General features: G+C 55.1%; 1 protein-coding gene across 5 annotated transcripts in view; it reads left to right on the top strand.

Annotated features, from left to right (window-relative positions):
• Positions 1-27,322, top strand: part of EEFSEC (eukaryotic elongation factor, selenocysteine-tRNA specific) — a 249,570-nt gene that overhangs the window by 197,105 nt on the left and 25,143 nt on the right. For 3 of the 5 annotated variants that reach the window (XM_032336962.1, XM_032336797.1, XM_032337040.1), the window contains one exon: positions 6,472-6,628. The exons of 1 other annotated variant lie outside the window; for it this stretch is intronic. In XM_032336962.1, coding sequence (XP_032192853.1) covers positions 6,472-6,628 — 157 coding nt within the window. Of the gene's footprint in view, positions 1-6,471; positions 6,630-15,656; positions 15,902-27,322 lie in introns of those variants that run through there. One more of the 5 variants, XM_032336870.1, reaches the window with a different exon arrangement.

Below are 27,322 nucleotides of genomic sequence, written 5' to 3'. Positions count from 1 at the left end.
GGTACTTCCCAAGCCTCATCATGGGAGCCAGGCCCCAAGAGAGACACACACATGTAATGACATAATTATGTGCACTGGCGGCCAGGTTCCCACTCGGAGGCTGGGGACAGTAGGGACTCGCCTGGCATGGAAGCGAGAGCCTGGGCTTCCATGCACAACCAGTGACTGCTCTTTGGGAACTCGCCCTCCGGTGACTGAAGGCCATAAGCGAAGCAAAGTATTCATGCAAACAGTGAAAGTCCCCACTTAGAGCTATTGTTGTAACTGCACTGGCCCAGGTTCAGCATTGTTCCCGAGGAGCAGGGCTTGCTGAGTAAGTCCCACATGCATTGCCTGTGGTTTGACGTCACAGTGATTGATTTCAACATGAAAAGCCTCCAACTGTCCTCTGAAGGTTTTTCCTCATTGGATGTGCCGGTGTCTGATCTCTGAGGTCTCTCTCCTTTAGCTGGAAGAGTCTGTAGTTTGGAGACGAGCCCAGCCACTGGGCAAGCACACATGTTCTAGAAATGGATAGGGCCGAGAAAATGCATTACCTCCAGCTCTCTGCCCTCTTAACACCCAGGACAAACGATGACCCCTGGTCTTCCAGAAGCTCCCCAGAAATGCTATTCTCAGTGCCACCTGCAGGAAGGGCTACCATCCCTTGCCATAGCCAGACTTTTAATGAGGTTTCTCTTAGCGATCATTTGGGTGTCCCCTCTTTGCACCACACCCCTGGTAGTATCTGGAGGGCTCATGTTCTGGGAATGCAGAAGTGCACTTGGGCCAACGCCTGCCTTCCAAGACCACCCTTCTTCCAACTGGGGCGGCCCGTGCCGACAAGCTGTGGCTGGGCCGAGACCCACACATAAGCTTTGTCCCTGCCTATTCCCAATACAGCCCTCTGCCGGGGGCTCCGCTGCCCACGGGGGGCTATGGAAGAGTGCCGTGGTCTGTCGGCAATGTCTGCTCACGTCTGCGTGTGGCAGCCAGTGGGGCGGGGGATGCAGGACCTGCCCCTGCACACCCCCACCCCCACCCGCCTTCCTGTGTGTGGTGCAGCAGGGTGGGTCCTGAGGGAGGAAGACACTCTGTCCAGGGAACACAGGCCAGACCAATGACAACTCTGTGTGAACCTGCCGTAACTCTCTTAACTCACTTTGTGGATGGGGAGCTAAGGCCCACAGGGGTTAGGCCATGGGCCAGAGTCTCTAAGACCACAAGACCAAGACTTAGGGCCAGAGTAGCCTGGCTCCAGAGCCCAGGCTCTGGCCCACTGCACAAGCAGGAGCTTAGCATTCCCTCTGGACTTGGCCCTTTTGTGTGAAACCTTAAGAGCCATGTGGGACGACAGCATTCAAGTCTGTTCTTAGCTGCTGCTTCTAGCTAAACACCTCCTCTCCTTCCACCGTCCCTCATGCCTGGTTCCCCATCCCCTTAGCCTTCTTTCTTTCTTATTTCCAATGTGCCCACATCTCCCAGGCTGTACTAGAATTCACCAGAAAGGTAATTTGCCTCTTGGCCCCATAACCATAGGTGGAGGAAAGCTTACCCTCCTTCCAGCCTCATTTTGTGGATGAAGAAACTGGGGAGGCCCTGGGGGGTCTGCAGCTTGCCTCACTGGTGTTCAGTGCATTCTGGGCCTGGCAGCCTCCACCCCGGGTAGCCCCGGAACAGACCAGAAGCACTTCAACAGCCAGGAAGCCAGCCCCCCTTCCCGTTGCATCACGCCCACTGGGCCGGCAGGTCGTCCTTGGCTGGGTGCTCGGGCTGCGCCTCACTTCCTCCCATGTAGCGGCCAGACTCCATCTGTCTTCCCTCACTGCTGGTGGCTCCTCCAGTGGCTTGGGGTTTTCAGGAGCTGGGACTGGCAGGAATGAGTCTGGATTTGCAAGCCAGTTTGGGTCCAGCCAGTCTTGGCATGGCTCAGGGGAGCCCAGAGGGTGGGGAGTGCCCTGGCTGGGCTCGTTCATTGCCGCCACACCTCCTTCTCCTCTGCTCTCATGCCATGGGGTCGAGTGTAGGGGAAGCTGGAATGTGTGACTCTGGGCAAGTCATTTCACTTTGCTGAAATCCTATAGGGCTTTTCTGAAGATTCACTAATGCTGTGGAGGTTCCTCTCCCAGAGCATGGCTGAGGACAGATTGTGGCTCTCGTCTGCTGAGGAGGGTATGGGAGAGGAGGTGCTGAGAGCTGGATAGTCTGAGGGAGGAGGAGTTTGCTGCCAGCTTCTCTCACTGTCCTGGCAGCTCATGTCCGTAGTGCCCATCTAGGCCATCTTCAGGCTCCTGGACAGATCCTCCTAGGCTGCTGGAAATGACAGCACAGACCATCAGCAGGCGGTGGCAGGAGGGTGGGGGGGTGGGGGGGAGGGCGGTGCCAGCGTTCCCAAGACCACACTGGTTCCTGGCAGTGCACCGAAGGCCAGCCTTCTCACCCACGTTGCCTGACCCTACAAGTGGAATTGAAGACACAGAAGTTACCAGGAGGGGACATTCCACCACAGTGCCATTAGGCCTTCTGGCCAAGCCATAAAACAAGAGAACAGGAGTGAAACGGGCACTCCCTTTGAACTTGAATCCTTTCTAAACCACCATTCCAGCCCCAGGGAGGCCACAAAGTGGCAAGCAAGAGGGAGCCTCCTCGGGCCCCTCCTTGAGGGTCAGCAAAATCCCATTCACGCCTTACCTTATCCTGGATGCTTAAAAAAATATTGTGGTAATGTAGGTCAGTGAACTGACCAGCCCCACACACCAGCAGGATTGCAGGGCCTGCCAGCCCGCACATTGGCCCCACTTGGTCAGATGAGAACGTAAGAAGTGCCGGGAGCCCCCGCTTCTCCAGCCCTAGGCTTTTGTTTATGTAGCACTTAAACTAACTTTGGGGTCGTTGATGTCTGCCTTTAAAGCCCTGAAGCTTTTTGAAGTTCCCCTGTGCTTAATAAAATTAGTCTGCCCTCCTTGCAAGTCCTTGGCTTGGGGGAAGATGGATCCTTCTCTCTGTCTGTGGCATTTTCCTTTTTAAGTTAATATTCCATAACCAAAAGGAAGAGGGAGGGCAGTAGAAGCAGTAGGAAGTCTTCTGAAATGCCCTCTTGCTAATAGGTAGCATGCCTGCCCCCAACCTCATGGTCCCAGTCACGATGAAGCTCGACTTCCAGGCCCATTGGAAGGCCATGAGATGGCCCTCTGTGCTCCAGGAATGGCCGGCACTGGGGCGTGCGGGGAAACCAGGTGCAAGACAAGGCTGTTGGCTCCCTCTCAGATGAAATGTACCACCCCACCACAAGTCCACTCAAGTGGTTTTCTTTGGCCCCAAAGAGCCGAGAGTCACCTTCTGTCACCAGCATCTCCCTCCCCACCCGTGTATCATGTACATATGTACTGGGACCTGTCGTGGTTCAGGGCCACATGAGAGAGAACTCCTGGTCCATCCATTGAGGGACACAGACAGGCCAATTACCTGCAATGAGACAGAGCGGTCAGGCCTTGGGACAGAAGGTGGCTGTCGCGTGGGGAAGCTGTCTGAGAAGAGCTCATCCAAGCTGAGCCTGGGAGAACTGCTTGGGGTCTGGGGCAGGTATAGAGTTGGGAAGGGGGTGGGGGAATGTAAAATGTGTTCTTTTTGTTCACCGCCTTGATGATGGTCATGGTTTCTTGGGTAGCTGTGTATCTCAAATTATCAAGTTTTACCTAAAATGTGAACATGCTGTTATGTATCAATTATGCCCCAATGAAGTGTTAAAAATGAAAGCCCACAGGCAGGACTGAGCATTGCACATGTTCTGACAATCATAGTTAGGCACGTGTTCAACTTTGACTTAGACATTCAAGGAGTGCACAGAGAGTAAGTGCTATTTACATGTGGGAAATGCAGCTGCGGAGAGCAGAGACCTGTCTCTCTTTCACGGACCTGGGTCCTGCTTGGAAGAATAAACGAGTGACAGATAAAGCTCTGGTGTCATCTCAGGGAACGATCTGTGCTCTGAAGACAGACAGGACCAGGATATGCCAAGGAGCCAGGGCCGGGGTGCAGGGGGACACAGGCATGAAGGCCTTGAGTGGGGTCCTTGCTGGGCTCCAGGGGCCTGCCCAAGATGGGGACACCCTGTCTGCCAGTGAGCAGTCCAAAGGCAGTGGGGTGGGGGGAGACTATAACTACCTCCAGAAGGAGATGCCTCCTTGAGGCAGGAGCTTTGATTTGTCCTCGGTGACATAACTGGGTGCAGGGTAGGCTCTCCATAAGTATTTGTAGGGAGAAAGGAAGGAAGGACATTCTGAATTTGGGGTGAATTCTCTGCCTGGATTGCCCATTGGATCCCTGGGGTGCCTTTTATGAGATGATTCTCTAGGTAGGTCTTAAGCTCCTGGTGCAGAGACTGTGTCTTTTGTCACTTCTCAGCCAGCCATGATGCTGGAGACGGGGCTTGTGTCTCAGCTGGCTGTGTCTCATGGGCCAGCAAAGGCCTGGAACCCACCCATCCTGTCCAGAGTGCCCTGGGGCATCCCAGCAGCCCCAGACCTGCCTGCTTCTCCAGCTTGGGGAGGGGACGGTGGTCAGTGCAGCCTCACTCTTCCTGAATGCTGCAGCACCGGCTTTGCAGAAGCCCACCACGCTTGGCTTTGCGCTTCCACTGTGCCGCTGGCCCTGGCAACTGCAGTTCTCTCAGGTCTCGCCTCGAACCACCCTGAAGTAGTAATGAAAACCCCTTGTAGACAGGAGTGCTCGAGGGCTCAGTGGGGTCCCCACTAAATGCCTCTGTTTTAGGCTGGGATGCCCCGAGGCAGTCTCTTTCTCCTAAGGACAGGCGGCCTCTCTGCAGCCCAGGCTAAGCTTAGGACAGGAAGTGGCACTGACCTGCTCTGGTCACAGGGAGCATGGAATGGCTAGGTCAGAGCCATCAGGTCCGTTCAGTTAAACATCCTGAGCCCCTCCAGTACCCGGGCTAGGCTGCCGAAGGTGAGAGGCAGCCCTGCCTCCCAGGCTCTGGCCAGGCTGGGAATGGAGCTCCACGTGCAGGCGACTCTGGTGGGTGTGGAGATAGGACTCCCGGGAGCCGGGAAGCCTGGGAAAGCATTTGGGGCTGGTGACATCTGCTTGCCCTTGCTCCCCATGGCCTGCAGGTCACGGCTTCCTTCATTTCACCCAGGAGCGCCCACAGATGGGGCAGAGCCCACAGCAAGCCAGCCCACAGGGGAGCTCTGCTGGAGCCGAGTCCTGAAGGACGAGGAGGAGTTCATGTGTGGGAAGGAGATTGGTGAATTATAAAGGGCTGTGCGAGTGGAAATGATTATTCTTATCGTTATTTGTATCCGATTCATCCATCACCGGGGAGAGGAGGAATGCAAGTACCTTTTATCTGGTGCTATGAATCAAATAGAATAGGATATGTTTTTCTAAAAGGGTTTTAGGGTAAATGGGACAGTTTCTGCCTTTCAAAACAATCCATCTGGGGCCCTTGGCCAAACCTTGGTGTCTTGGGCTGAAGTAAGATGTTTCTGAGGTGGAGGACAGCCCAGCCCACGGGGCTCCCCCATGAGCCTCAGCCTCAGGAAGAAAGCACGTGGAGACAGCAGGTCCCACCGCTGGCAGCACTTCTGGTCTCCACGCTGTTCCCCAGGCTAGTGCCTGCTTGGGCTCAGCCCTGGTCCCCAGAGGCACCCACGCTGGTGCACAGGGCCTGGAGAGCAGGAGGAAGCCTCCCCTGTTTCCCAGGGGCAGCCACGTGGGAGCCAGCATGTCAGATGCCAGGTGGAGCATGGGTCCCGCTCCAAAGTAGAAGCAAATCTCGGGATGGAGCTTTGTGTTAGCCCTTCTGAGGTCATCTGGGAGAGGAGCTCGTCTTTAATACCTAAGAGCTTGTGTGCGCACACACACACATGCATGCGTCCCCTTTCTCTCTCTTTTATGCAAGGCCTGGCCCCTTCCTGGCACAGACCCTGGAAAGGAGCCAGGCAGGGAAGGGGAAGCCAGCCACCTGGTTGTGGGGGGGGGCGGTCTTCAGGCCATGCCATCTCCGGTCGGGGGAGAGTGACACTTTAGCCTTCCCCATGCTCGGTGCCTGGGGAGAGGTTCAAGGGTGAGAGTCAGGTGCAGGCAGGACCATTGTGGATTCTGAGCCTCTCTGCCCTGGCTGAACTCTGCCATGCGGCAATTTTGCATATGTAAAGTGAGGAAAGAGTGCCTCCCTCTCATTGCTGTGATGCTAAGTGTGATCCACATAATGTTTTCAGCCTGGCAGCAGCCGAGGTTCAGTGGAGGTCAGCGGTGGGGGGGGGGGGGGGGGGGGGGGGGGGGGGGGGGGGGGGGGGGGGGGGGGGGGGGGGGGGGGGGGGGGGGGGGGGGGGGGGGGGGGCTGGTCACTGCATAGCTCCAGTGCGTTCCATCATCCATGAGAAGGGCAGATCACGCTCGGTGGGGTTGGGGGGTGGGGGGTAGCAGCAGCAGACCTGGCCTCCTCCAGCACATACTGATGCTGTGTGGGGACAGGTGATGGATGACCACAGTGTGATCGGCGCCGCTCCCTGTTCAAAAAGGAGACCAACATCCAGCTTTGTGGGCCTCAAGGTGAACCTATCCACTGGGGAGCTGGGAGTCATTGACAGCGCCTTTGGCCAGAGTGGCAAGTTCAAGATCCACATCCCTGGTGAGTGCAGTCACTTCCTTCCACTGGCAGGTGCTATGCAGGCAGGTAGAGATGGTGGAACTGTGTACAGACAGTGCCTCTTGACTTAGGATGCTCAGTCCGCCTGAGCTGATGCACAAGGCCCAGCCCTCTCAACATCATGATCTCTTCTCAGGCTTGTGGCTAGAGAGCCAGGGCAGGTCCTGGGGGTGGGGTAAGGGTCTGGTATAGAGTCAGCCTCTGGTCTGAGCCAGGGTCAAGGTGTGAGTCTGAGCTCCTGCTCCATTGTAAACCATACAGGGGTGACCTTGGATGAGTGACCTGGCTTTCTGTGAAAGGCGATACTGATCCTGATCTGGGAGTGCTTTGGAGGGAGAGTTGGTGAGAGAGTCTGCCGGGGCCTGGCATGCTGCCCAGTAGCCAGTACGGTTTCCCAGAATATGAGTTGCCCACCTACTTTTTTGCCCGGTGGAGAACAATAGGAGCTGAGCCTCTGTGATCTGACATGGAACTTGTCGGTGGTGGGTCAAAGGTGTGCTTTTGCTCTTGGAAATAGAGCCCTTGGATCCCTTTAGTCCCTCCCTCCCTTCCACCACTACTGCACTCACCCCACACCCATCTTCTGGGGTTCTGTTCTGCCGCACTCCAGGCAGGCTGCCACGTTGTGGAAGGGGACAGGTGGGAACACACTCAGTAATATCTACTGTACATTGCAGAAAAATAAAGCAGGGAGAGGGTGAGAAGCACTGCATGTGCACCTCTGGACAGGAGCAATCAGGGAAGAACTCTCTGAAGAGGTAACAGTTGAATAGGGCCCTGACCAAGGGGACTGAACACTCCATAGAGAGAGACAACAAGTGCCAAGGCCCTGGGTTAAGAGTGAGTTTGGGTGTGCGTTTGAGGACCGGTTTGTTTGGCACGAACTGGGAGGCGTGCGAGATGCCACTTCCTTCGCCAGCATCGGTTAGGCACTTCTCAAACATGCAGCAGAATTGAAGTCTGCGGAGAAACTCTGACTTCACATCAGCATGTGGCCATACTTGCTTGTCTGCGGGACTCTGGGTTTTAGTCTGTGAGGGTTGGAAAGCCACAGGGAGGTTCAGATCAGGTCAGCAACATGCTGTGGGTGTGTAGCTCCTTAGTGAAATCTCCAGGTAGGGTCGTGCCCTGGAATGCCGGGTCCTTCCACAAGCCCAAAGTGTCATGTGTGGCAGTTGCACTCTTGTGAGGAAGCATAGCAGGCACCGGAACCTTGTTTCCCTGCGACACTCAGATCTACTTTGAATGTACCCTGAGGCCTCTGTCGGGGTGGAGTTCAGCTCTGTCACAATTAGGATACTCCTTACGGAAGGCAGAATGGCCCACCCATGGGAGCTGCCGTGATACCAGGCTTCAGGCTCCTGTCCTGTCCTCTCCACTGCTCTGGTCATTACCTCAGCCAGACCAGGGTCCACAGTGCCCTGCTCTGGGTTCCAAGGAGCACACAAGGCATGAGCCCGATGGGCCAAGGACCTGAACTCAGTTCCCAGGGTCCTGGGCCTGTACCTGGGGGCTTACTGAGAAGGAGGGGTCTAGGACACTGGAAGGCAGGAGAGGAGCTCCCTGGAGTTGGGGGGTGCATGCCCTGGAACATTCATCCCTCCCCGAGCTGGGGGAGCCTGCTGGTCCAGACAAGGGAACAAGAGCACCGTCTGTTTCCTTTTTGGGGAGTGTGTAGGATCATGCTGACATTGCCCTCAGCTCCCCTTCCTTTAGTCCAAGGCAAGCTCAGAGATGAGGTGTCCCCAGAACAGGCCAGAGTACAAGAGGAGGCTTGTTTGGGGGCCCTGGGTGCTGGGGTGGGAGTGCAGGGAGGGAGACACAGTGCCGCTGCTTCAGTCAACTCAAGTTCACATTCCTTTGTTAGGTCAGTGTTGCCTTTTTAATAGGTCTGCTTCCTGTTTGTGGCTTTTAAGCTTTTTATTAAATATAACTGGTCAGATTCCTTCATCCCACCGACCCCACTCCTCACCCCCCTCCTGCTTGTCTTTTCCTGCCGATTCCTCCTGTGAAGAATTACTTTTAACCTTTTTGAAGTGCATTAATTGTGAGAGAATCTTTGGTGAACCTGAGATGCCCAGTGCCAGGGGGAGGAGGAAGAGCATTGCTGGCCGCAGGCTGGAAGGGCCGGGCCGAGGCCTGGAGCTTTGGCCCTGTAGGATCTAAGGCTCCAGGAGCAGGAGCAGCTCAGGGGACCCATCCCAGCCCACAGACTGTGGGTGGGGCTGGGGTCAAATGTGCCCTCTGGGCCTCGGTGCTAGCCCTATAGGACAGCACAGTGGGTGAGGCAGACCGAAGATCATCTGGGTATCCTCCCACCTGCCCCTGCCCCCCAGGCCCCGATTGCTCCCTGGACCTCTCACTTCTGGGACACGGTCACATGCCGACAAGGCCAAGCAGGTGTGGAAGAGACTTCATTGAGCTAGTGGTGGGGACCGTGGTGGCCGGCTACTCAGGTCTCTTGCTGTACACCAAGAAATCTAATTTTATCTGATTTTATTTTCACATAAACTGCCTGATTAAAAATGTAAAATCATCCAAACTAAACAACATATAACTTTGGGCTGGGTTTGGCCCATGCCGACTTGTAACTTGTACTTGCATTTCAGGACCAACACTTACTTCCTCAGGTTCACGAGTCAAAGATGAACCATAAAATGGAAATGGCCACGGAGACAAGGGTCCTGACACTAAGCCCATGGCTTCCACCAGAAGATAGTGTCCGAAGTCAGAGGGGCTAGAGGAATAGTCCCGTCCTGACACCCAAGGAGCTGACCCAGAAAGTCTTGGTGGGGGGGGGGCTCAAGGTTAGGAAGCCCCACATTTACATAGCTGCTCCCTTCAGGAAAGTGGCCTCTGTTTGTAAGTCCTGGGGGGCCGAGAGGCCGTGCAAGATGAACTAGGAGCCCACTGAGTTGCCTTGCTACAGAGGAAGAGTGGCTAGAGGACTTTGCAGGCAGAGCTGAGGTTCCTCCCGAGGATCCCACCCAGGGCACAGTGTCTCTGCTTCCCAAGTGCTGGGCGCCACATTGTGGAGCCAGGTCTGGTGGCCTCCGTCTTCTGCCCTCCATCCCAGGTGGGCCTGGGGAGCAGAGGGGCTGAGCAGCTGGCCCTTCCCTGCCTGCCCAGCCAGCCCCAAGAGCGGGGTCAGGGCTTCAGGGAGCCGGACGCCATGGGGTCCATGGATGGGGGGGAGACCCCTCCCCCCATGTGGGGTGGCTTAGCCTGGGCTGCCATTGCTCACCCTGGCGAGTGCTTTCCTGCAGTTCCCGTCCTCCACTCCACACCAACATCCCAGCCCCACACGCCCCACTCTGCAAGGGAAATGAGCTCCTTGATGACTTCCTGCCAGAGAAGACTCGAGGGGAGGAAGGCACTCATCCCTCATAACAGCCACGAGCCACTTCTTGCCATCTCTAGGGGAGAAGGTGAACATGCGCCTGCAATTTTGTCTTCCAAAATGATGCCACAGAAACCTAGAGTCACCAAGTAGTTTGATGTGTACTCTGGTTGGATGTGGCAAGGTTTTTGAGTGGCCTGTCTCCCACCAGGGGCTTCTGGGCCTGCCAGCTGCGGTTGGGGGGATTGGATGTAGTCTGGCCAAGTAGCACAGGTGGGGATGGCCTGCAGTGTGCATGTCACTGGAAAGCCCTAGGCCCCAAGAACCACTAGTGTGACGTGTGCATCACTGCCTCGAGTCAGGTGACCGCACAACTCCCTGGTGAAACGGACCAAGTCACGGAGCTCCAAACAGACGCACCTTGGAAAAGTCCGAGCTGCGGTTACTGAGAACCACAGCTGCTGGTGGCCACGAAGAGAACCTCGTCCTCTCCATAGGTCTGTCCCGCCCGCCGCATCCCACACTCCTCGTACCAGTCAAGAAATTGACCTTGCTGCGAGGCAGCCAGGCCCTTAGTCAAGCCCAGGAACAGAGGTCTTGGGCCCCACCAGCTGGCACTCAGGATTCTCAGATTTGGTGATCTTTAACACCCTTCCTACTTCTACTAATCATAACTGAACGGACTCTACAAATAGAAGAGGAAAAGAAAAAAAAAGAAATGTGTGGAGTTGTACTCATGGTAAGAACCCAGCAGGAACATCTGCGTACTGCCCTTCAGGAGGAACACCACTCAGGAGCCATGACAGCTGTCTGAGGGGGGCCCTGTGAAGCCCCAGGAAGCCTGGCACCCATGGCACTGGAGGATCGCCATTTCACAGATGAGGACACTGAGGCCTGGAGGTTAAGCAATGAATTTGCCCAGCGTTACACAGCAGGAAGCGTCAATGGGGTTGAACCCAGATTGCCCCGCTGCCCACCACTCTGCCCACGACTCTCCCTGAGCCCTGGCTCCTCACCTGCAGGGCTGGTGGGGAGGTGAGAACGCAGCTGGGTCCCTCAGGCTCTATGGGAGGAGGGAACTGTTGTAGGTGGGGCCTCGAGAGGAGGGCCTGAGAGATGGGACGGGGCAGGCTGCCCTATGGCCCCGTGGCAGGGCAGTTGCATGTCTGGAGAACCATGGCCTGGTGTTCTGAGAAGGGTCCCTAGGCCACCCGGGCTTCAGCTTCTGCCCCCTGAAACCACTTCCAGGTGTTCACGGCTTTTGGTGTCCCATCCCAGTCCAGACCAAAGGGGCCGGCTTTCCATGCTGCTTGCACGCATGAATAACTGAAGTGTATTCAGGGAATGGGCTGGGCTGGAAGGAACAAACGAGTGAACTCAGACCTTTGGGGGGGCCAAGGAGCCTGGCGCCTGGTGTGCTGTGGGCCTCCCCAGAAACATCTCTGAAGCAGGCAGGCGCTAGCGTCGTCAGACCCCTTCAGCACGGCCTTCTCCTTGTGAAATGGCTTTGGGCGTTCTAGGTTCTTAAAAACAACTTGAAGGGGAGAGTGCCAGTCCGTCTAGCTCTGCAGACTCCAGTGGATGCTCAGGGCTGGGGAGGCAGAAACCATCTCCCCTATGGGAGAGACAAAGGCACAGACCAACAGTTTGCTGTCAGCATGGTGGGTGTCCATAGGGGCACGGGGCCAGGAACAGGGTGGGGAGAATGGCCATGCCGAGAGAGAGAGGTCAGACTTCCCAGAGGAGTTGCTGTCCAAGCAGGGATTGGGAGGAAAGAGGAGAAGGAGGTGTGTGGAAAGAGCTGGAATCAGATATGTGTTCTCCGGAATCCTGTGGCCAGTGGGAGAAGCCATCCATGGGTGGGGAGGGCAGGCCCCGGCCCTGGCTGCCTGCTTGGGCTCCATTTTCTATGCCTCTGCTATGGCTGTGGGAATGCTCCCCTCACCTCTGAGGGCTTCATTCCTCCCTCCCTGCCCAGACCACTTTGCAGTCCCAAAGGTACCCCTGATTCCAGACCACACTTCGTGCCCCTCTCTGGCACCGCCCAGGGTACTCGTGCAGGAAGAGGCCAGGGCCAAAAGGACAGATCTCTCCATTTAACCTGGCTCTAACCCCATTCTGCAGATGGGGAAACTGAGGCCCCTTGCTCACAGCAACACAACTAGTAAGAGCCCTGAGTCACTGCCTGCCTCTTCAGTCCCCGGGGAGACACACAGTGGCTACCAGGAACCAGGAGTGCAGAGGCCCTACCAGCTGGCTCTTTTCTCAGAAGCTCCTCCCCAGGACTCCATTCAGGCAGACCGCCCTAGCACCCGTGTGCTGAAACAGCCTCCCCTTTGTGTCTCCAGGCTCCGGGGACAGCCCCGCACCCCTGTTCGTCTGTCTCTTGTCAGCTGTTTATCAGGCCCGTCAGGTGCCCAGCCCATTCCATGTCCCGGAATGTGGCAGAGGGGTGGGAGGTTCTGAGCGCTGGCCGGGGAAGGAGAGTCGTGAGGTGCTCCATCTCGGCCTGGGCACCCCACTGGGCAGCACCACATCTTCCACGGCACAGGTTCTCAGCGTCCAGCTCCTCCCAGGAGGGTGGGAGGACCAGGCCAGTGCTGGAAGGGTCCCTTGGTACAGCACAGGGCCTGGCCTGCAGAGACAGGCAGCCCCTGTGGGGGAGGGCCGGCCATCCCCACCTGGAGCTTCACTCCTGCTAACACCAGGAGTGATTCTGATTTCCAAACAGGGAGTGGGAATTAGATCACTAAACTCGGCCTGCAGTATCTGGCCAGTGACAGGGGCTTTGGTAGCTGGTGTTGTGTGTTGCTTTCACCCACCAGGCACCTGCCCTTACCTGGGGTCCCACATGCCCACCGAGGGGTCCCTGACCCCACAGCAGAACAAGGAGAGTTACCATCTTTCAAGCTGAGATTGGCTCGGCTGCCAGGACCCCTCCCGTTTATTGACCCTGGAATGCACTTTGCACTTGGTCAAAAGCAAGGATTATACATTTCCCTTCCGATGAATGCAGAATCCCAGGTGTCCCCCTTGGCCTGTTCAGGTGACTTGTGAAACACTAGACACATGGCTTCTAAGAACTGTCTAGGGTGGTGTCTGAAGCTGGATGGGCCAACAGCCAGAGGGAGTGGGGCCTGAGGACCCGCAGCAGGGATAGTAGCCATCCAGGCAGATGGCAGGTAGGCTGCACGGTGGGGAAGATGCCGGCAGTGGCACAGACAGTGGCTGGTCTGTCGCTCTGCACCAGGAAGCATGCCCCATGTCGATAGACTGCCCCATCCTCTGCTGGCTGCTGAGCCCAGGGAGGCAGGCCCGGCTGCACCTGCATTTTACGGAGGGACCCAGACCAGTATGGAGCCCATGCGGCTTGCCTGAGGTCAAATGGCAGGAGGAGGTGGAGGAGGAGGCCTGGGGCCGAATGCACCAGTGGCCAGGGCACACACTGAGCCACAGCACACCTCACCAACCGAGTTCAGAGATGGCTGGCCGGGTGGGATGCGCAGTCACCTGGCATGAGCGCACACCTCCTCTGTCTGGTTCTTTACTCTTACCTTCTCTGCCCCAGCTGCAGTGCTGGGCTCTGGGCACACAGGCTCCAAGAAGACACGGATCTGCTCTGGGAGTTCACAGTCGCTCGTTCATCTATTCAGCGAGGAGTGTTTGAGCCCCTCTTATGTGTCATCCCTGTGCCAGGCTCTCGAAGGACCCCAGTGACAAAAAACCCGCGTGTCCCCTTTCTCATGAGGTTTGCGGTGTGGTTAGGTGTGGGAGCCTTCTGGGCTGCTATCCTAAATACCACAGGCTGGGCGGCTTTAATTAAGAACATTGAGTGTATCGGTTCGCCAGGCTAGAAGTCTGGGATCAAGGTGTTGGGGGGGCTGGTTTCTTCAGCAGCCCTGCGTCTTGGCTTGCTGATGGCGGTCTTCTCCCTGTCTCTTCACCTGACTGCATGTCTCTGCATATCTCTATCCTAATTCCCTTTTCTCATAAGGACACCGATCAGATTGGATTAGAACCGTACCCTTATGACCTCATTTTACCTTTATCACCCCTTTAAAGCCCCTGTCTCCAAATACAGTCAAATCCTGAGGTGCATGGGGTTAGGACCTTAAGGTGTGATTCTGGGGGACACAATGCAGCCCATTGCATTTGGGAGACGAATGGGTCTCCCAAGCATTTGTAATTTGGCAACCCTCCCCAAGCTGTTCAGGGAAGGGGTATGGTGCTGGGAGAGCATAGAGCAACACTGACGAAGTCTGGGGTCACGAAAGCTTCCTATGGTGGTGGCACGGTATGGGGCCTCAGAGGGTGAGTGGGAGCCCTTTGAGCTGTGTAGAGGCAGTGTCCCCGGCAAGGAGGGGCCCAAGCGGAGCTCTGAGGCAGAAGATATCAGCATCTTCAGGAATAACTGGGCCCAGGAAACTGGCAAGGGACGGGGGGTAGGGGCATGGGCAGGCAGGGGCCACCACGTGGGGTCTGGCGAACCCCAGGAGGCTGTTCATCTCTGCCCTAAGGCAGAGAGGAGTTGTTAGAGGGCCCATGGCGGGATGTAATGTCAGATTTCCATTGCCAGAGATCTCTTGATGCGGCATATGAAAGGTGATCTTCCTGCCAACCCTAGGAAGGAGTACTGTCACCCCCGTGTTACAGCTGAGGCTCAAAGAGCCATGTCCCACCCCACTGTGCTCCCCCCACACACATGGTCCTCCCAGGCCCCAGGCTGCGTGCACAAATGTGTGTTAGAGGCCTGGACATTAGGCAAGCAGAAGGGACCCTGTGGTGATGCTGAGGCTTGCCTGTCCGAGGCAGATGCAAAGGGGCATGGGACCGTGAGGGGTCTGCCCCCGAAGGAAGGGCATGAGCAAGCTGAGCAGATGCAGGGAGATGGCATCAGAGATATGGCCAGGCACCACGGGAGGAGGAGTTCGGGTCTATGGGAAGCCGCCAGAGGCGGGTCCCAAGTGAAAGTCTGACTTGATTCAGTTTGCATTTTTAAGTGATGCCTCTGGTGATGCCTCTGGCTACCCTCAAGAGAATGGTTCAAGGAGGGCCACGGGGAAAGCAGGGAGGCAGAAGTCTGTAGCGGTACACAGTGATGGTAAGGCCTGTGTCACATGCATGGGAATCCAGAAAGGCTTCCCAGAGGAGATACTGGACCAGAAGGCAGACCCCATCAGTGGACTTCCCCAGGCCAACCACAAGGAAAAGCCTGAGTGTTCAGGTGCCTTTGAGGATTGCAACAGGAAGGTCCACAAGCCAGGGCCACCGAGGGCCTCAAGGGCCTGCCCTGGCTCATGGAGTGAGCCCTGCTGTGCTCCCTCTAAGCCATTCCTGCCTCCCCTAGAGCGGAACCTTGGGACCATGCAGGGTCCCCACTAAGTGCCTCACCTGTAGGCTTGACTCCACAGCTCTTGGCACACCCCCCCCACCTCAACTCAGGATGTCACAGAGGTGTTCTCACCACGTCCAGAAGGATGGGCACAGGTCTGCATGCAGCAGAAAGGTAGCTCTCCGGCCCTGCTGCCCAGGCATTCCTGCTGGCCTTGAGCGTAGGCACAGGCATGTACCTGGATCCCCGGCGTGCATTCTTAACCCCGCAAGACAGAGCCCTGGCCTCTTCCCACAGGCCCAGCTCACAGACATTGTAAGACGGCGGTGCCCTGGGCCTGTCCTCAGCCCTGAGTCCAGGAGTCAGGACCAGCTGCTTGCTTATGTCCCTGCCAAATGATACGGAAAGGGAGGCAAAGCCTTGGAAATGAGGCCCCAAGACAAGCTCAGCAGCAGGGCTGGAACTGTGCCCGTTACCTGCCCAGCCATACCCCTGGCTCTATCAGGCACTCCACAAAGCCAGTGTAACGGGAAGACTCCCTTGTTGTAGCACCTCACCCGGTCAGGAAGGCAGGCAGCCCAGCACGGGCTGCTCTCCCACGGGCCCGCCCTTCTGGGAGCTGGCTGGCACTTCAGGTGAGTTAGAGCTGGGCCTGTAACAGGGGAGTTAGAGCTGGGCCTCCAATGGCCTGTATCTGTGGGCCTGGTGGCCCCTCGTCCTTCCATTAGCTGGGAGAACGGGGCCTCCAGGACTGGCCTTGGCTCAGGTTTCATGCAATTTAAAGTGTGTGCGTAGGGCCTTGCTGCCCTTGAGCCGGGCCAGGACAGTGCCAACACTCAGCCCAGCCCCTGCTCCCTTCTCCAGCTGTAGCGGGTTATGGCAGATGGTGCCAGAAGAGACTCCTGTATGAATGAGAATTGATGAAGTTTTCCACCTTGTGTTTTTAAGAAAGAAGCATTTAAGCATCAGCCGTCCAAGTTCTAGATACAGAAGCCCCGGTGGGGAGGGCATTTGGGGCAGCTCACTGCCTTCAGAGCTACTGTTTGCCCTGGATGAATGTGGCTCTAGTGACCCAATCTTGGGGTGCCATGAGACTTAGGCCAGTGTATAGAGATGTCCTGATCTGCCTGCCATTGCTGGCACCCAGGCCTAGAAACACAGGCCCTTCCAGGTGGGGGCTGTGAGGCTGACACTGCCCCATCCCAGGGACAGACACCACTTGACTCCATGTTAATGTTGCTGGACTGCAGCACAGCCACAGATTGATCAGATCTTCCCAGATTCCCAAAGTTTGCAAGAGAGACTGAGGATCTGGGTTTTTACGTGAAATCTCCCTGTTCTCCCGTGGGGCCATCATTTCTAGCCTCTGTTGGGGCCAGGTCCCTGATGCGCTGCCTCTCCTTCCTCCTTCAGCCCCAGTCCCCTTTCCCTGAAGGGTCCAGTGAGGCTCAGAGGAACTAGATGACCCGCTCAGCAGACCCTGGAGTCCCCAGACAGAGGTGGGCATGTCTCATAGTCACCGTTCCGTGCAGAGGCATCTGGAAACCCAGCAAAGAGAAAAAGCTAAACCTCGTCTTGGTGCCAAAGGGAGGGGCCCCGAGAAGGTCTGAGGTTGTGGGTATTGTTGCGTTCCCATAAATAGGCCCTCGCACAATAGGCCATTAGTTGTGTGTTCCCTCTGGGGTTTGAAATGAAACTGGTTTTCTTTTCCTTTAAAATGTGCTCTCCCCACCCACCCACCCAGTGGCAACTGTAGACTCTGGCACAGATTCCTGGGTAACCTCAGTGACCTGTCCTTGGGGCTTCATCAGCGTTCTCAGCCGCTGCCTCCAGAGCGACCCCTGCCAGGTCCAGATTGGCTTTTACTGAAAGATGCTGGCAGGGCTCAGGCTGGTGCGCGCTTGGCATTTCCTGCCCCCTCTAGGAGGCGGGAGCAGGGGACCTTCAAAGAGCAAGAGCTCTGGAGTCGGCCAGACCTGAGTTGGAACCCTGGCTAGAATATTACTGACCTTTCAGGGCCTCAGTGTCTTCATCTGTAAGGTGGGTTATTTTGAGGGTTTCCCTACGCAACCTTTCAAATACTTCTAAGTGTATGGAGAAGTTGGAAGAATAGTTCGTTGAATACGCATACTCCCTTGGATTTCATCCTTGTTGACGTGTTGTCACCTTGGTTTTCTGTGTGTGTACTGAACCATTGGAATATTAGCTGTGGAATGCCTATGGCACTGGCGTACGTCAGCGCGTGCCCCCGGGAACAAAGGCATCCTAGACAACCACAGTATGATTCCCTCTCGAGAAACTCAAAGTCTGTCTAAGACACAGCCCACTTTCAGATTCCCCCAATTGTCCCAATAATATCTTTTAAAACTTTTCCCTGCCGGAGGATCCTGGGGAGGCTCACACCCTGCATTTGGCTGTCGTACCTCCTAGGGCTTTTCAAAGAGTCCAGCTGACCTGTCGGCCACGTGCGCTCTTTGGGTCAGTCTGGTATTTTTCTTCATGACTAGATTCAGGTGGTGTGTTTTGGGAAGGAACCCTACAGAGGCACTCTCCTATTCCTCTTAGTGCATCCTCTGGGACACCGGTGATGTCAGCCATCATGGGGAACAGACCTGTGATGGCTGGTACAGTGGTTGTTAGCAGGAGCAAGGAAGAGACAGAGATAGCCCACAGCCCAGAGATAGCTGGTGTGAAGGGGGCTGGTGTGAAGGGGGCTCAGAGCTACACAGCTGCTGTGCTGTGGTCTGCAGGAGGAAGGGCACCAAGAAGTCCCTTTGGAAGTCAGGGTTCAGCTCCTGGTCTGGCAGCAGTGAGGCTGGCTCTATGGGGCCCAATGCAGGAGTGTCCTGCCCCTTTCCCATGGCCCCGTGCAGGCTAAGCCAGGGCCTGTGTGGGAAAGAGCTGCTGCTTCCCAACGCCCATATAGTCCTCTGTCTTTGTCTATCTGTCTCTGTCTGTCTCTCTGTCTCCCTCCCACCTTTGCTCCAGCCGTGGCCCTCTCCTGTGACTAGCAGCAGCCCTGGACACAGGGAGCTGGTTTCTGCCCCCTCCCTAGGAGGGCACTGTGGCAGAGATGACCACAGAAAGTTAGGAAGCGTGACAGGGGCCCTACCTGCCATGGGGAAGGCAGGATGGGGGGACTACTCCTTTCCAGAGTGGGCTGGGAGTTTCCACAGATACAGTGAATCTTGAGGTGGCTTGAAGGTGCAGGAATCTTCCCAGGTAGAGAAAAGGAGGAAAGGCATTCAGGACACAGAGAACAGAGTACGCTAATGCCCAGAGGCTAGAAGGAGTATGGCATACTCGCTTCTTCTGATGTGTGGGACATTGTTCTAAGTGCATTATATGTTACTCGTTCATTTAGTTTGGTGTGTTTAAAATGGTGATTTTGGAACGGTTTTTTAAAGCAGTGGAATTTTTTTCCCCCAAAGTCTTGCACGTCGCCAACCACAGTTGAGCCCCTGGAGATCCCTTCTTGCTCCTCACTTTCAGTCCCCAGACCTGAGGCCCAGAAGCCCATGCTTGGCATTTGGCCTTTGTCAGGGCAGGCCTCCTCGATGTCAGCACTGCTGACATTTGGGGCTGGGTTATTCCCTGTAGTGCGGGCTGGCCTGTACTTGTAGTATGTTCAGTGGCATCCCTGACCTCTGCTCACTGGGGGCCGCTAGGACACCATGCTATCCCGCCCCACGTGTCTCCTGCAGGGCAAAATCACCCTCCACCCCTCTAAGAACCACTGATCTAAGTAGATGGTAGAAGCCACAGCAGCTGGTATACAGGCAGGGACCTGGGAAAGCTCTCCCAGGCAGCTGGTTGGAGAGTGAGAGACGGAAGGCCCCAAGCCTGGGGCAGTGAGGATCCGGAGGACAGGACAGGGTGCAGGGCAGACAGGCTGCAGTGACTCTGCACCTGCTGGGTTCAGAGTAAGGAGGAGTGAGCAGGGGGCATCCCGAACAGACTCCACCTAGGCCTCCCGCAGGAGAGGCTTTCTCCAGCCTGACATGTGCCAGGATCACAGCACCTTTACCTGGATTCTTACAAGTTGAATGTTTAGCACTCTCTAAAACTCTCCAATTTTTTACTGGTTTGTGAGGTTTGCAGGAAATTTATATTTTTCCATACAAATTTATGCTGCCTAAGTAAAATCATCAGAGTCAACAGATTATTTGCTGTCATGTTTCAGGCAGTGCTCAGGGGAACTTTTGTGACTGGCTAATAAGTACTATCACCCCCAGAAAGCCTTAATATAACAAAGAACCAGAAGTCTTAAATACCCAAAAGGAAGTCCCAGAAATCAGAAGCCAGCCCCATATCCTATCATAGAACAATCAGCTCAGGCAGTTCTGCCCGATCTCATGTCTTAATCCCCAGTGCCTGGACTGCCATGACAGCTGGTCATGTGCCCCAAACCTCGAGACCTTGAAGGACTCCTGAGTGACAGGAACCTCCTTGTGCACCAGTTCTCCCATATTCTGAATCTGCCACATTAACCGAAACACTTCACACATATTCAGAGCGCCTTGGTAATCTTTTTTTTTTTTTTTAAGATTTTTTATTTTTTATTTGACAGACAGAGATCACAAGTAGGCAGACAGGCAGGCAGAGAGAGAGGAGGAAGCAGGCTCCTGCGGAGCAGAGAGCCCGATGCGGGGCTCGATCCCAGGACCCTGGGACCATGACCTAAGCCGAAGGCAGAGGCTTTAACCCACTGAGCCACCCAGGTGCCCTAGTAATCATTGTTATTAACGAAGGGGTGCGGCTGGCCTTCCCAGCCAAATGCTAGAGCACTGAAAAGCCTGCGACTAGAGGGCCAGGCATAGCGCAGACCTCGGCCCTTGCTGTGTGCCAGACTGTAGGGTCCTCGATGCTTTCCGTAAACTGCAATTGCGGTTTTTGCAACAGTCCTTGGAGTTGGGAACTATTCATAGGTTAAATTGCTCGCCCTGGGTTTTACACTTAGATGACCCTCTGACTTCGGGGGCCACACTTGGCACAGCCCTCCTGGGAGAGACTGCAGTCAGGACAGAAGGGAGCCAGCCTGGCTCATGCTTCTGCAAGTGATCCACGCGGGCTCTCAGCATTGTGCCTGTGAGGTCCGCACTCGCCAAGGGCTCGCTGCCACTGCTGTGACTGCTGCTCCGGCAAATGCTGAGCTTTCCCGGGGCTCCTTCCACTCAGCAGGTGTGCCTGGGGAGGGCAGGGAGAAGAGCAACCACGACACTAGTCACCGCACCAGTATAGGCCATTGCCATCCCAAGACTGGGGATTTGGTCGCCAGTGTCTTGCTTGGTCTCCGTGGTATAGATGTCTCCATGGGGCCCTGCGAGGTCACAGAGCTGGGCACCGGAAGGGTAGCTAGATCTGGACCCCACATTGTCTGACCGCAAAGCCCAGTCTTGATGCTCAGAGAGAACCGGGAGACAGCAGGGTGTAGAGCCAGGCCAGCCAGAGCACGGACAGAACCTGGCACCCAAGTTGCTTTTCGTTTGGGGCTCATCTCACTTTTGCCCTCATTCTCCCCTGAGGCCCTCTCTCCAGGCCACACAACCACTTGAGTCTAATGCACTTGGTGAGCTGTAGGTGGCCATTGGCTTACTTAGGCAGCTCCTGTCCCCATGGGTGGCTCACACAGGGCTCAGCCCTGGGCCACAGGGGGCCACTGCTGCCTGCTAGTGACTCAGGGACTTACGGCTGCTAGCTGAGGCTCCTGTGGCCTCATGTTTGTTTAATTATGGCTCAAAGGTTGAAGTCACTGCCTGCCCATCTCCAGAAATTTCTTCTGGCAGCAGCTGGGTCACTTCTGGATGGGAGCAACCAGAAAGACCCAGATGCCATGTGTATTAAAGTTCTCACTCATTTATGAAAGTTGCGTGGTCTCAGAGAGAAAGCTTAAGAATCTGGAGGAAAAAAAAATGCCACCTAGAGTCTGCTCACCCAGTTGTATCCCAGGAGACTCCTGGTTACCTCTCCATCTAGGACTTCTTCAGGTCTCATTTGGTATGGGCAGAAAGAGCCCAGGGTCAAGAATGAGAGTTTAAGCACTCCTTGTAGAGACCCCAGAGTCGCTCCTCTGCCTCCCTAGGCTTGTGTCTCCTCTGTGGAGGAGGGCCACTGAGAGCACAGCGTGGAGCCGTGTGTGTGAAGAATCAGCTCAGAGGTTGCTGTGGAGGAGAGATCCAGTAAGGGCTAGTGCTGCTGCTTGTGGTACCGCATGGCTCAGGCGGCTCATGGCGGTCTTCCCCACCAAGGGGCCATCTGTCGTAAGAAGCCCTTCATGTCGGTGCAATAAGCCGCCCTAGGCCTCGCTCCTGAAAGCTGTGTGCTGCTGTGCTGTGTAACTGGCCCACAGTTACTTCCCCCTCTCCCTCCTGTTACGACCTGCGTGTTCTCTGATTTTTCCCGTTGTAGCTAACATCTGGAGTTATCTTTGAACTTTCACATTTTCAGGCACTGGACCATTTCTGTCTGGCCATTCTGTCTGTGGCCACTTCCTCCCTTTCCCCTAGATTAGTTTGCATGAGGAGATAAGGGGCAACTCACGGAGATCCCATCCCAGTGCCTGGTGGGAGTGGGGGCCCAGTATAGACAAGGCAAACAGGGGCATGACGGAAGTCGGCCAAAATATGCAAGTCCTTCAGTGTTTCTGATTTAGTATAAGAATTTTTAAATGCATGCATGGAAAACACTTAAATATCGTTATTACTGTGTGCCATGCATGTTCTATATTTTGCTTATAACAGTGTCATTTAATCTTCACCACAAATCTGAAGGGAGATCCTATGGTAAAATTAACAGTTACTGAAGTTTTCGTTTTACCAGGGAGGAAACAGAAGCTCACAGAGGTACAGGAACATGCCCCAGATCAGACAGCCATGGAACCCCAACACTGGGATTGGAATCCAGGCTGTCCGGCTCCAGGGTTTTTGCGCTTCCCCTCTACTCTCCACCTCTGACAGTTCCCCCTCTCATCCACCCGCTCCACCTGGCCTGATTTCAGGGCTCAAGGTGAATTCCAGAAGTTTCAGTTTTGGCTTGACCCCTCTGGGGCAGCTAAAGGAATGCCCTGGGTCTCAGTTTTTCTATATAAAAATGGGGAGCGTTCTCCACCTTCAGGGTTGTGATGGGTAAGTGAGAAAATGTGTATAACGTACCTGGATCCTGTTAAAAGGCCAATGAATCTGAGTTTCATTTCCTCTGCACAGGGGCAGAGAGACAGTCCCTTGGGGAGTCAAGCATAGAATACGATCTTTAGTATTTGTGTTCAGTGAGGTGTTTAGTATTTGTGATTCCCAGGAGATTAGTAAATGTACTAACTCTTCAGACATCTTCTGGCATCTGGCTGTTGGATGAGTGCTCACTTCTGTGGCTTCCGTCACCCCTGCTCACTGGCCCCCGGCCTGTAGTCCCCTGACTTGTCATGGGAGTACGTCAGGCACTGGCACATGGAAAGCAGCCATGCCCGCAGAGTCCAGGCTCGTTCGCATGGCATTTGCTTCTCCCCGCTCTGCCTCCTGCCAGCCTCCTCCTCCACTCCTGCCCTGTCTTGCCCATAGGCTACCCTCCAGCCTTTCATTGGACCCGCAGTGGCTGTCCCTCATTCTGCTGTCTGTGCAGGGTCCCCTGGGCTCAGCTCGGATGCCGCTTCCAGTCTGCCATCCCCGCCATCCTCCTGCAGGGCCACGGTCCCCTCACCTCACAGTCAGCTCTGGATCCTAGCTGCGTCCACCCTGGCACCCTGCTGTACAGGGAGCAGGTCAAGAGGGAGGTCTTTATCTTGCCTGTCTTTGTCCGTGGGGCGAGTGAGCAGGCTGGTGGTGCTCCAGGCAGTCACCTGGACGGAACTGAGAAATGGACTGGCTGAAGTCTCCGTTGCAGGTAACGGGATCTTAATTCATTGACCCATGTGCCTGAAAAAGTCCAGCGGTGGTGCTATGTCCCAGGCCTGGCTTAGCTCCCCGGGCTCAGCCCTGCCCTCTCCCAGTTGGCTGCCCCCAGGTAGGCTCTCCCATGGGTGCTCTTCCCAGCTGCAAGTCTAGTGGGGAGACAGATTCTCTTCCTGGTAGTCCCACCAAAGTAGAGCCCCATGGCCATCCCCAAACCACCACCCTGGCTAGAGGCCTGCACACGCACTCTGGCCAGCCTGTGTCATGGCCCCTCCTGGTCTCAGGGTGGCCCCTGCTTCCCCAAGGAAGACCAGGGGCTGCTGAAAAAAGCAGCAGAAATAAGTATTCGCTGCAAGTGGGTATGCCAGGTGACAGTGCCAGGCTGTCCTTGTGCTGGAGTGGCCTTCCCCTCACCCCTGACCTCTGCTTAGCCTCAGGAGAGTGAAAGGTACCCTTCACAGGGCCCTTTTAGCTTTCCCTGAGCCCCTCGACTGCTGTGGCCTCTTGCCTGTCTCCCTGGGTGCCTCCCCCAGGCTGAGGGCCCCAGCTGAGTCCCTATGTCCCCAGTGCCCCCGTCCAGGAAGCTCCAACTGAGCTCTGTTTTGTCAGGTCCGTGCACAGTGGGCTTTGAAAGAACCATGTCCCCTCAGCTTTTGCAAACCTTCCCTCTTCCTATCACAGTGACTGGCCCAATTGCAATGATAATGCCGTTTATGCTCATCAGCCCTGACACACTGACTTGTGAGGTGGAGAAGCCATGAGGCTATCACAGTCTGCCAGTTTGCCTAATCTTAGGGTCTCAGAAGTCTTCAGCAGACCAGGCAATATTTGTGACTCTTGAGAAACAGGACAGAATTTCCCCCTTAGAATCCATAGTGGGTATAGGAGATTGTTCTGGCCCTAGACCACCCTGCAGGCCTCCTCCTGTCCCAGCAGAGACATGCCATCCCACACACAGTGTTTCCAAATGAGATGTTTTAGGTGGTTTGAAATAAAATCATGGCCTATTTTTTTTTAAAAAAACTTAAAACTAATAGTGCTATTCATTGAGGGAAGTCATGTTGAAAGAAAATTAAAAAGAAGGGAAACATGTCTCCCATAGTCTCATCATTAATATTTTCACTTGGTTTCCTCTGCCTTTACTCTGCAAAGGCTGCTTTTTATGTAGTCAAGATGATACAGTGTCTATGATTTTGTATTCCTGTTCTTTCCGATCAATACTCTTATGCAAGTTTTATTCCCTGTTGTTGTGTTTTACTCTGTAATCTGCAGGGGGGTGAGCAGTGCACTGGCCAAGAGCCTGGGTCCTGGCCTCAGACCAGAGCTTGGGCCACAATCCAGCACCTTCACTTAACCACTTCTGTAACCTCAGGGAAGTGACTGGACATCTCCAGGCGTTGGTTCCCTCCTCCAGAGACTCAGGATAGCAGGTGTGCCCAGTGTGGGATGCACCAGGATCTAAGTGCACAGTAAAACGTACAAGCATATATCATGCTCAGTGCCACCTCCCCGCCACCGCCCTGAGCAGGACCACACGTTACCCACACATCTGTCACGCATTCGGGTATTGACAGCTGCTTGACCATAAGCATTGCTGGCCACACCTTTGTAAATCTGTCTTTAAATATAGGGTGTTTCCCTTAAGATGGATTCTCAGAAGTTTTGATTTTAAAAAGAAAATACTGTCCGTAAACATTTAAAATGTTCTGGAAAGTTCCTGGCAGAGTGATTTTCAATAAATCACTTTGATTTCAAATTCAAATTTTGAATTTTCAAAAGTGGCGCAGAGTGATTTTCAGAAGTGGTCATTTTATACTCCTGTCGGTCCCATGTGAAGGCGTCCCTCTGTTTTTACCACCCACACCAGCACAGCTGACCCCCAGGTTATTTATCCTTGCTATTTTGACACATGGAAAATGAATCTCGGTGTTTTCATTTACATTTCTTTGGTAACTATTTTGCCGTATCTAGGTTTCTTTAAAGAGATCTAGAAAAGAAGGTGGAGGAGAAGCAGGTGCAATTTACAGCCTGGCATGCTTACTAAGATCTGCCAGAATTCTCTACTTTGGCCTCCTACCCTGGGGACTGAGTACTTCTTAGATTCTGACCTTCAGATCCCCAGAGTGTCGACTCTGTCCCTGCTGGGGTCTGTACAACCATCTGCCTGGACAGACAACCCGTCTTCCACCATGGCACCCACATCTCTGGTCCAGAGGTCTCTCTCACCCAAAGCAAATCCTTTGGCTTGGCTCAGGCTCTGTTCTCAGCTGCTCAGTCCCCAGGAAGGTCAGCTGTGTCATGGATAGGCAGCTTCATTACCCTTCTGGCCAGGGCCCTGAAGGAGATCAGTCTGAGACAGTGCAGGAGGGAGCCAAGGACTTGGGGCCAGGGGCTTCCCTGAGCCCTTAAAGGATAAATCGCCCTTTGCTAGACTCTGGGACCACCTGTGAACCCCCTGAGGGCAGGGTCTGTGTTAGACCCTGTGTACATCCCAGAGTCCTGCACCACCTGAGGGAAGAGGCAGGCTGGCACATCCAGCCAGCTGGGAGGCACAGAGGCAGGCGGGGGGGCTTGGTGTGAGGCTGGAAGGGGGTGGGATGCCTGGGGCTCACTGCAAGGCACTAGAAAGCCACTGAGGGTGTTGGACAAGGAAGACGGTGGTTGCTGCTCCTCCAAGGGGGCTAGCAGACTTCCAGTGGGAGCCCGGAGAGTACACAGGAAGCATGGCAAAGCAGGCACAGGGCAAGAGGTTCAGGCAGCCTCCTGTGTCCCGAGCTCCATCCAGGCCAGCTGCTGGTCCAACTGATAGCTGAATCCCCCATAGACTGGACTGTCCCCAGCTCTCTCCACTTCAGCCCCACAGGGGGGTGGGGTCCAAGGCCAACTTCATCGGGGCAGCTGTGGACAGCCCCCAGTGACCCTGAGGGGAGGGTGGGCTCTGCCCCAGTCTCAGGCACTCCACCAGGTCGTGCTCCACACAGCAGGCCCACTGGCCAGGAACACTGGAAAGCAATGGGCTGGGAGAAGAGAGAGTTGAGGAGAGTTGAGGGGTGAGAGCGGAGGCTTCAGAAACTCCCTATAAAAATGAAAACAAGCCATCCATCTTCCTCACTGGCGTCTTAGCCCGACGGTGGCCTTTGTGGATCTTGCCCCATGTCTGTGGGGAAGCTGAAACCCAAGCCCTGCGGCAAGCTAGCTGCTGCCAACCCCCCCACTTTCTAAGTGGGACTGCCCCTGACGAGGGCCAACCTCTTCTGGAAGCCATCCTGACGGAGGAGGACCTTTCACCAAGAGCAGAGAGCACTTTGGGGTGTCTTTTTTTCCCCCAAAACCAGTGACCAGCCTTCTCCCCCTTTGGCCATTGAAGCATTTCAAAGCAATTGTAAAAATTATATGAACCCCATCGAAGAACTGTTACAACAATGTTTATACCCAGTGTTTGAAACAAAGACAATGATATTATAAATAATTGTAGATGATGAAGATAGGCAAGGAAAAATAACATCATGAAAAGAGTTTTACAAGACGGACCGTTCACAAAGATGGATGAAGTAACACAATACGTTAAAAATATCTGCAATTAACATAAACACAGCATAGTGGACAGGAACCATCTGCTGGCCAGCCTCGCCCTGGGCATGGTCCCATGTCCTCCCCTTGGGGGCTTCTCACTGTGGCCACAGTAAGAATGGGGCCCCCAGGAAGAGGTCCCTCTGGGTTACGTGCCCCAGCTGCACACAGAGGCCCGTGGCTGGGGACCCATTTAGAAGGGTGTTCACGAACAAAAGGGAAACTGAGGACTGAGGCAGTCTCTTGGGGTCCTAGAGCTTCCTCTAGGAACCCTGCCCTGACCGCAGGTGAGGTGGAGTCACCAGCTGTCCCCATGGCAGCTTCGACACTGCCCCGTTTCACCAGGATGAGAACAGGTCTCGTGGCCACTGGCGCTCCTCGGGCCCAGTGTGCATGGAGCCGGGGGGAATGGCTCGTGTGGCAGCCAGTGCCAAATGCTCAGCTTGATTCTGTCACTGTCGCTTCACACCGCTCACCTGTGCCCAGTCGGTTCTGGGGACAGCTGTCTGAGGCTGGCCTCACTCTCCCCAGTGGACACATGAAGAAGGTGA

Source organism: Mustela erminea, chromosome 1, assembly GCF_009829155.1.
Source record: "Mustela erminea isolate mMusErm1 chromosome 1, mMusErm1.Pri, whole genome shotgun sequence".
NCBI lineage: Eukaryota > Metazoa > Chordata > Mammalia > Carnivora > Mustelidae > Mustela > Mustela erminea.
The sequence above is the reverse complement of the archived record's forward strand: the minus strand, read 5'-3'. Positions and strand labels throughout refer to the sequence as shown.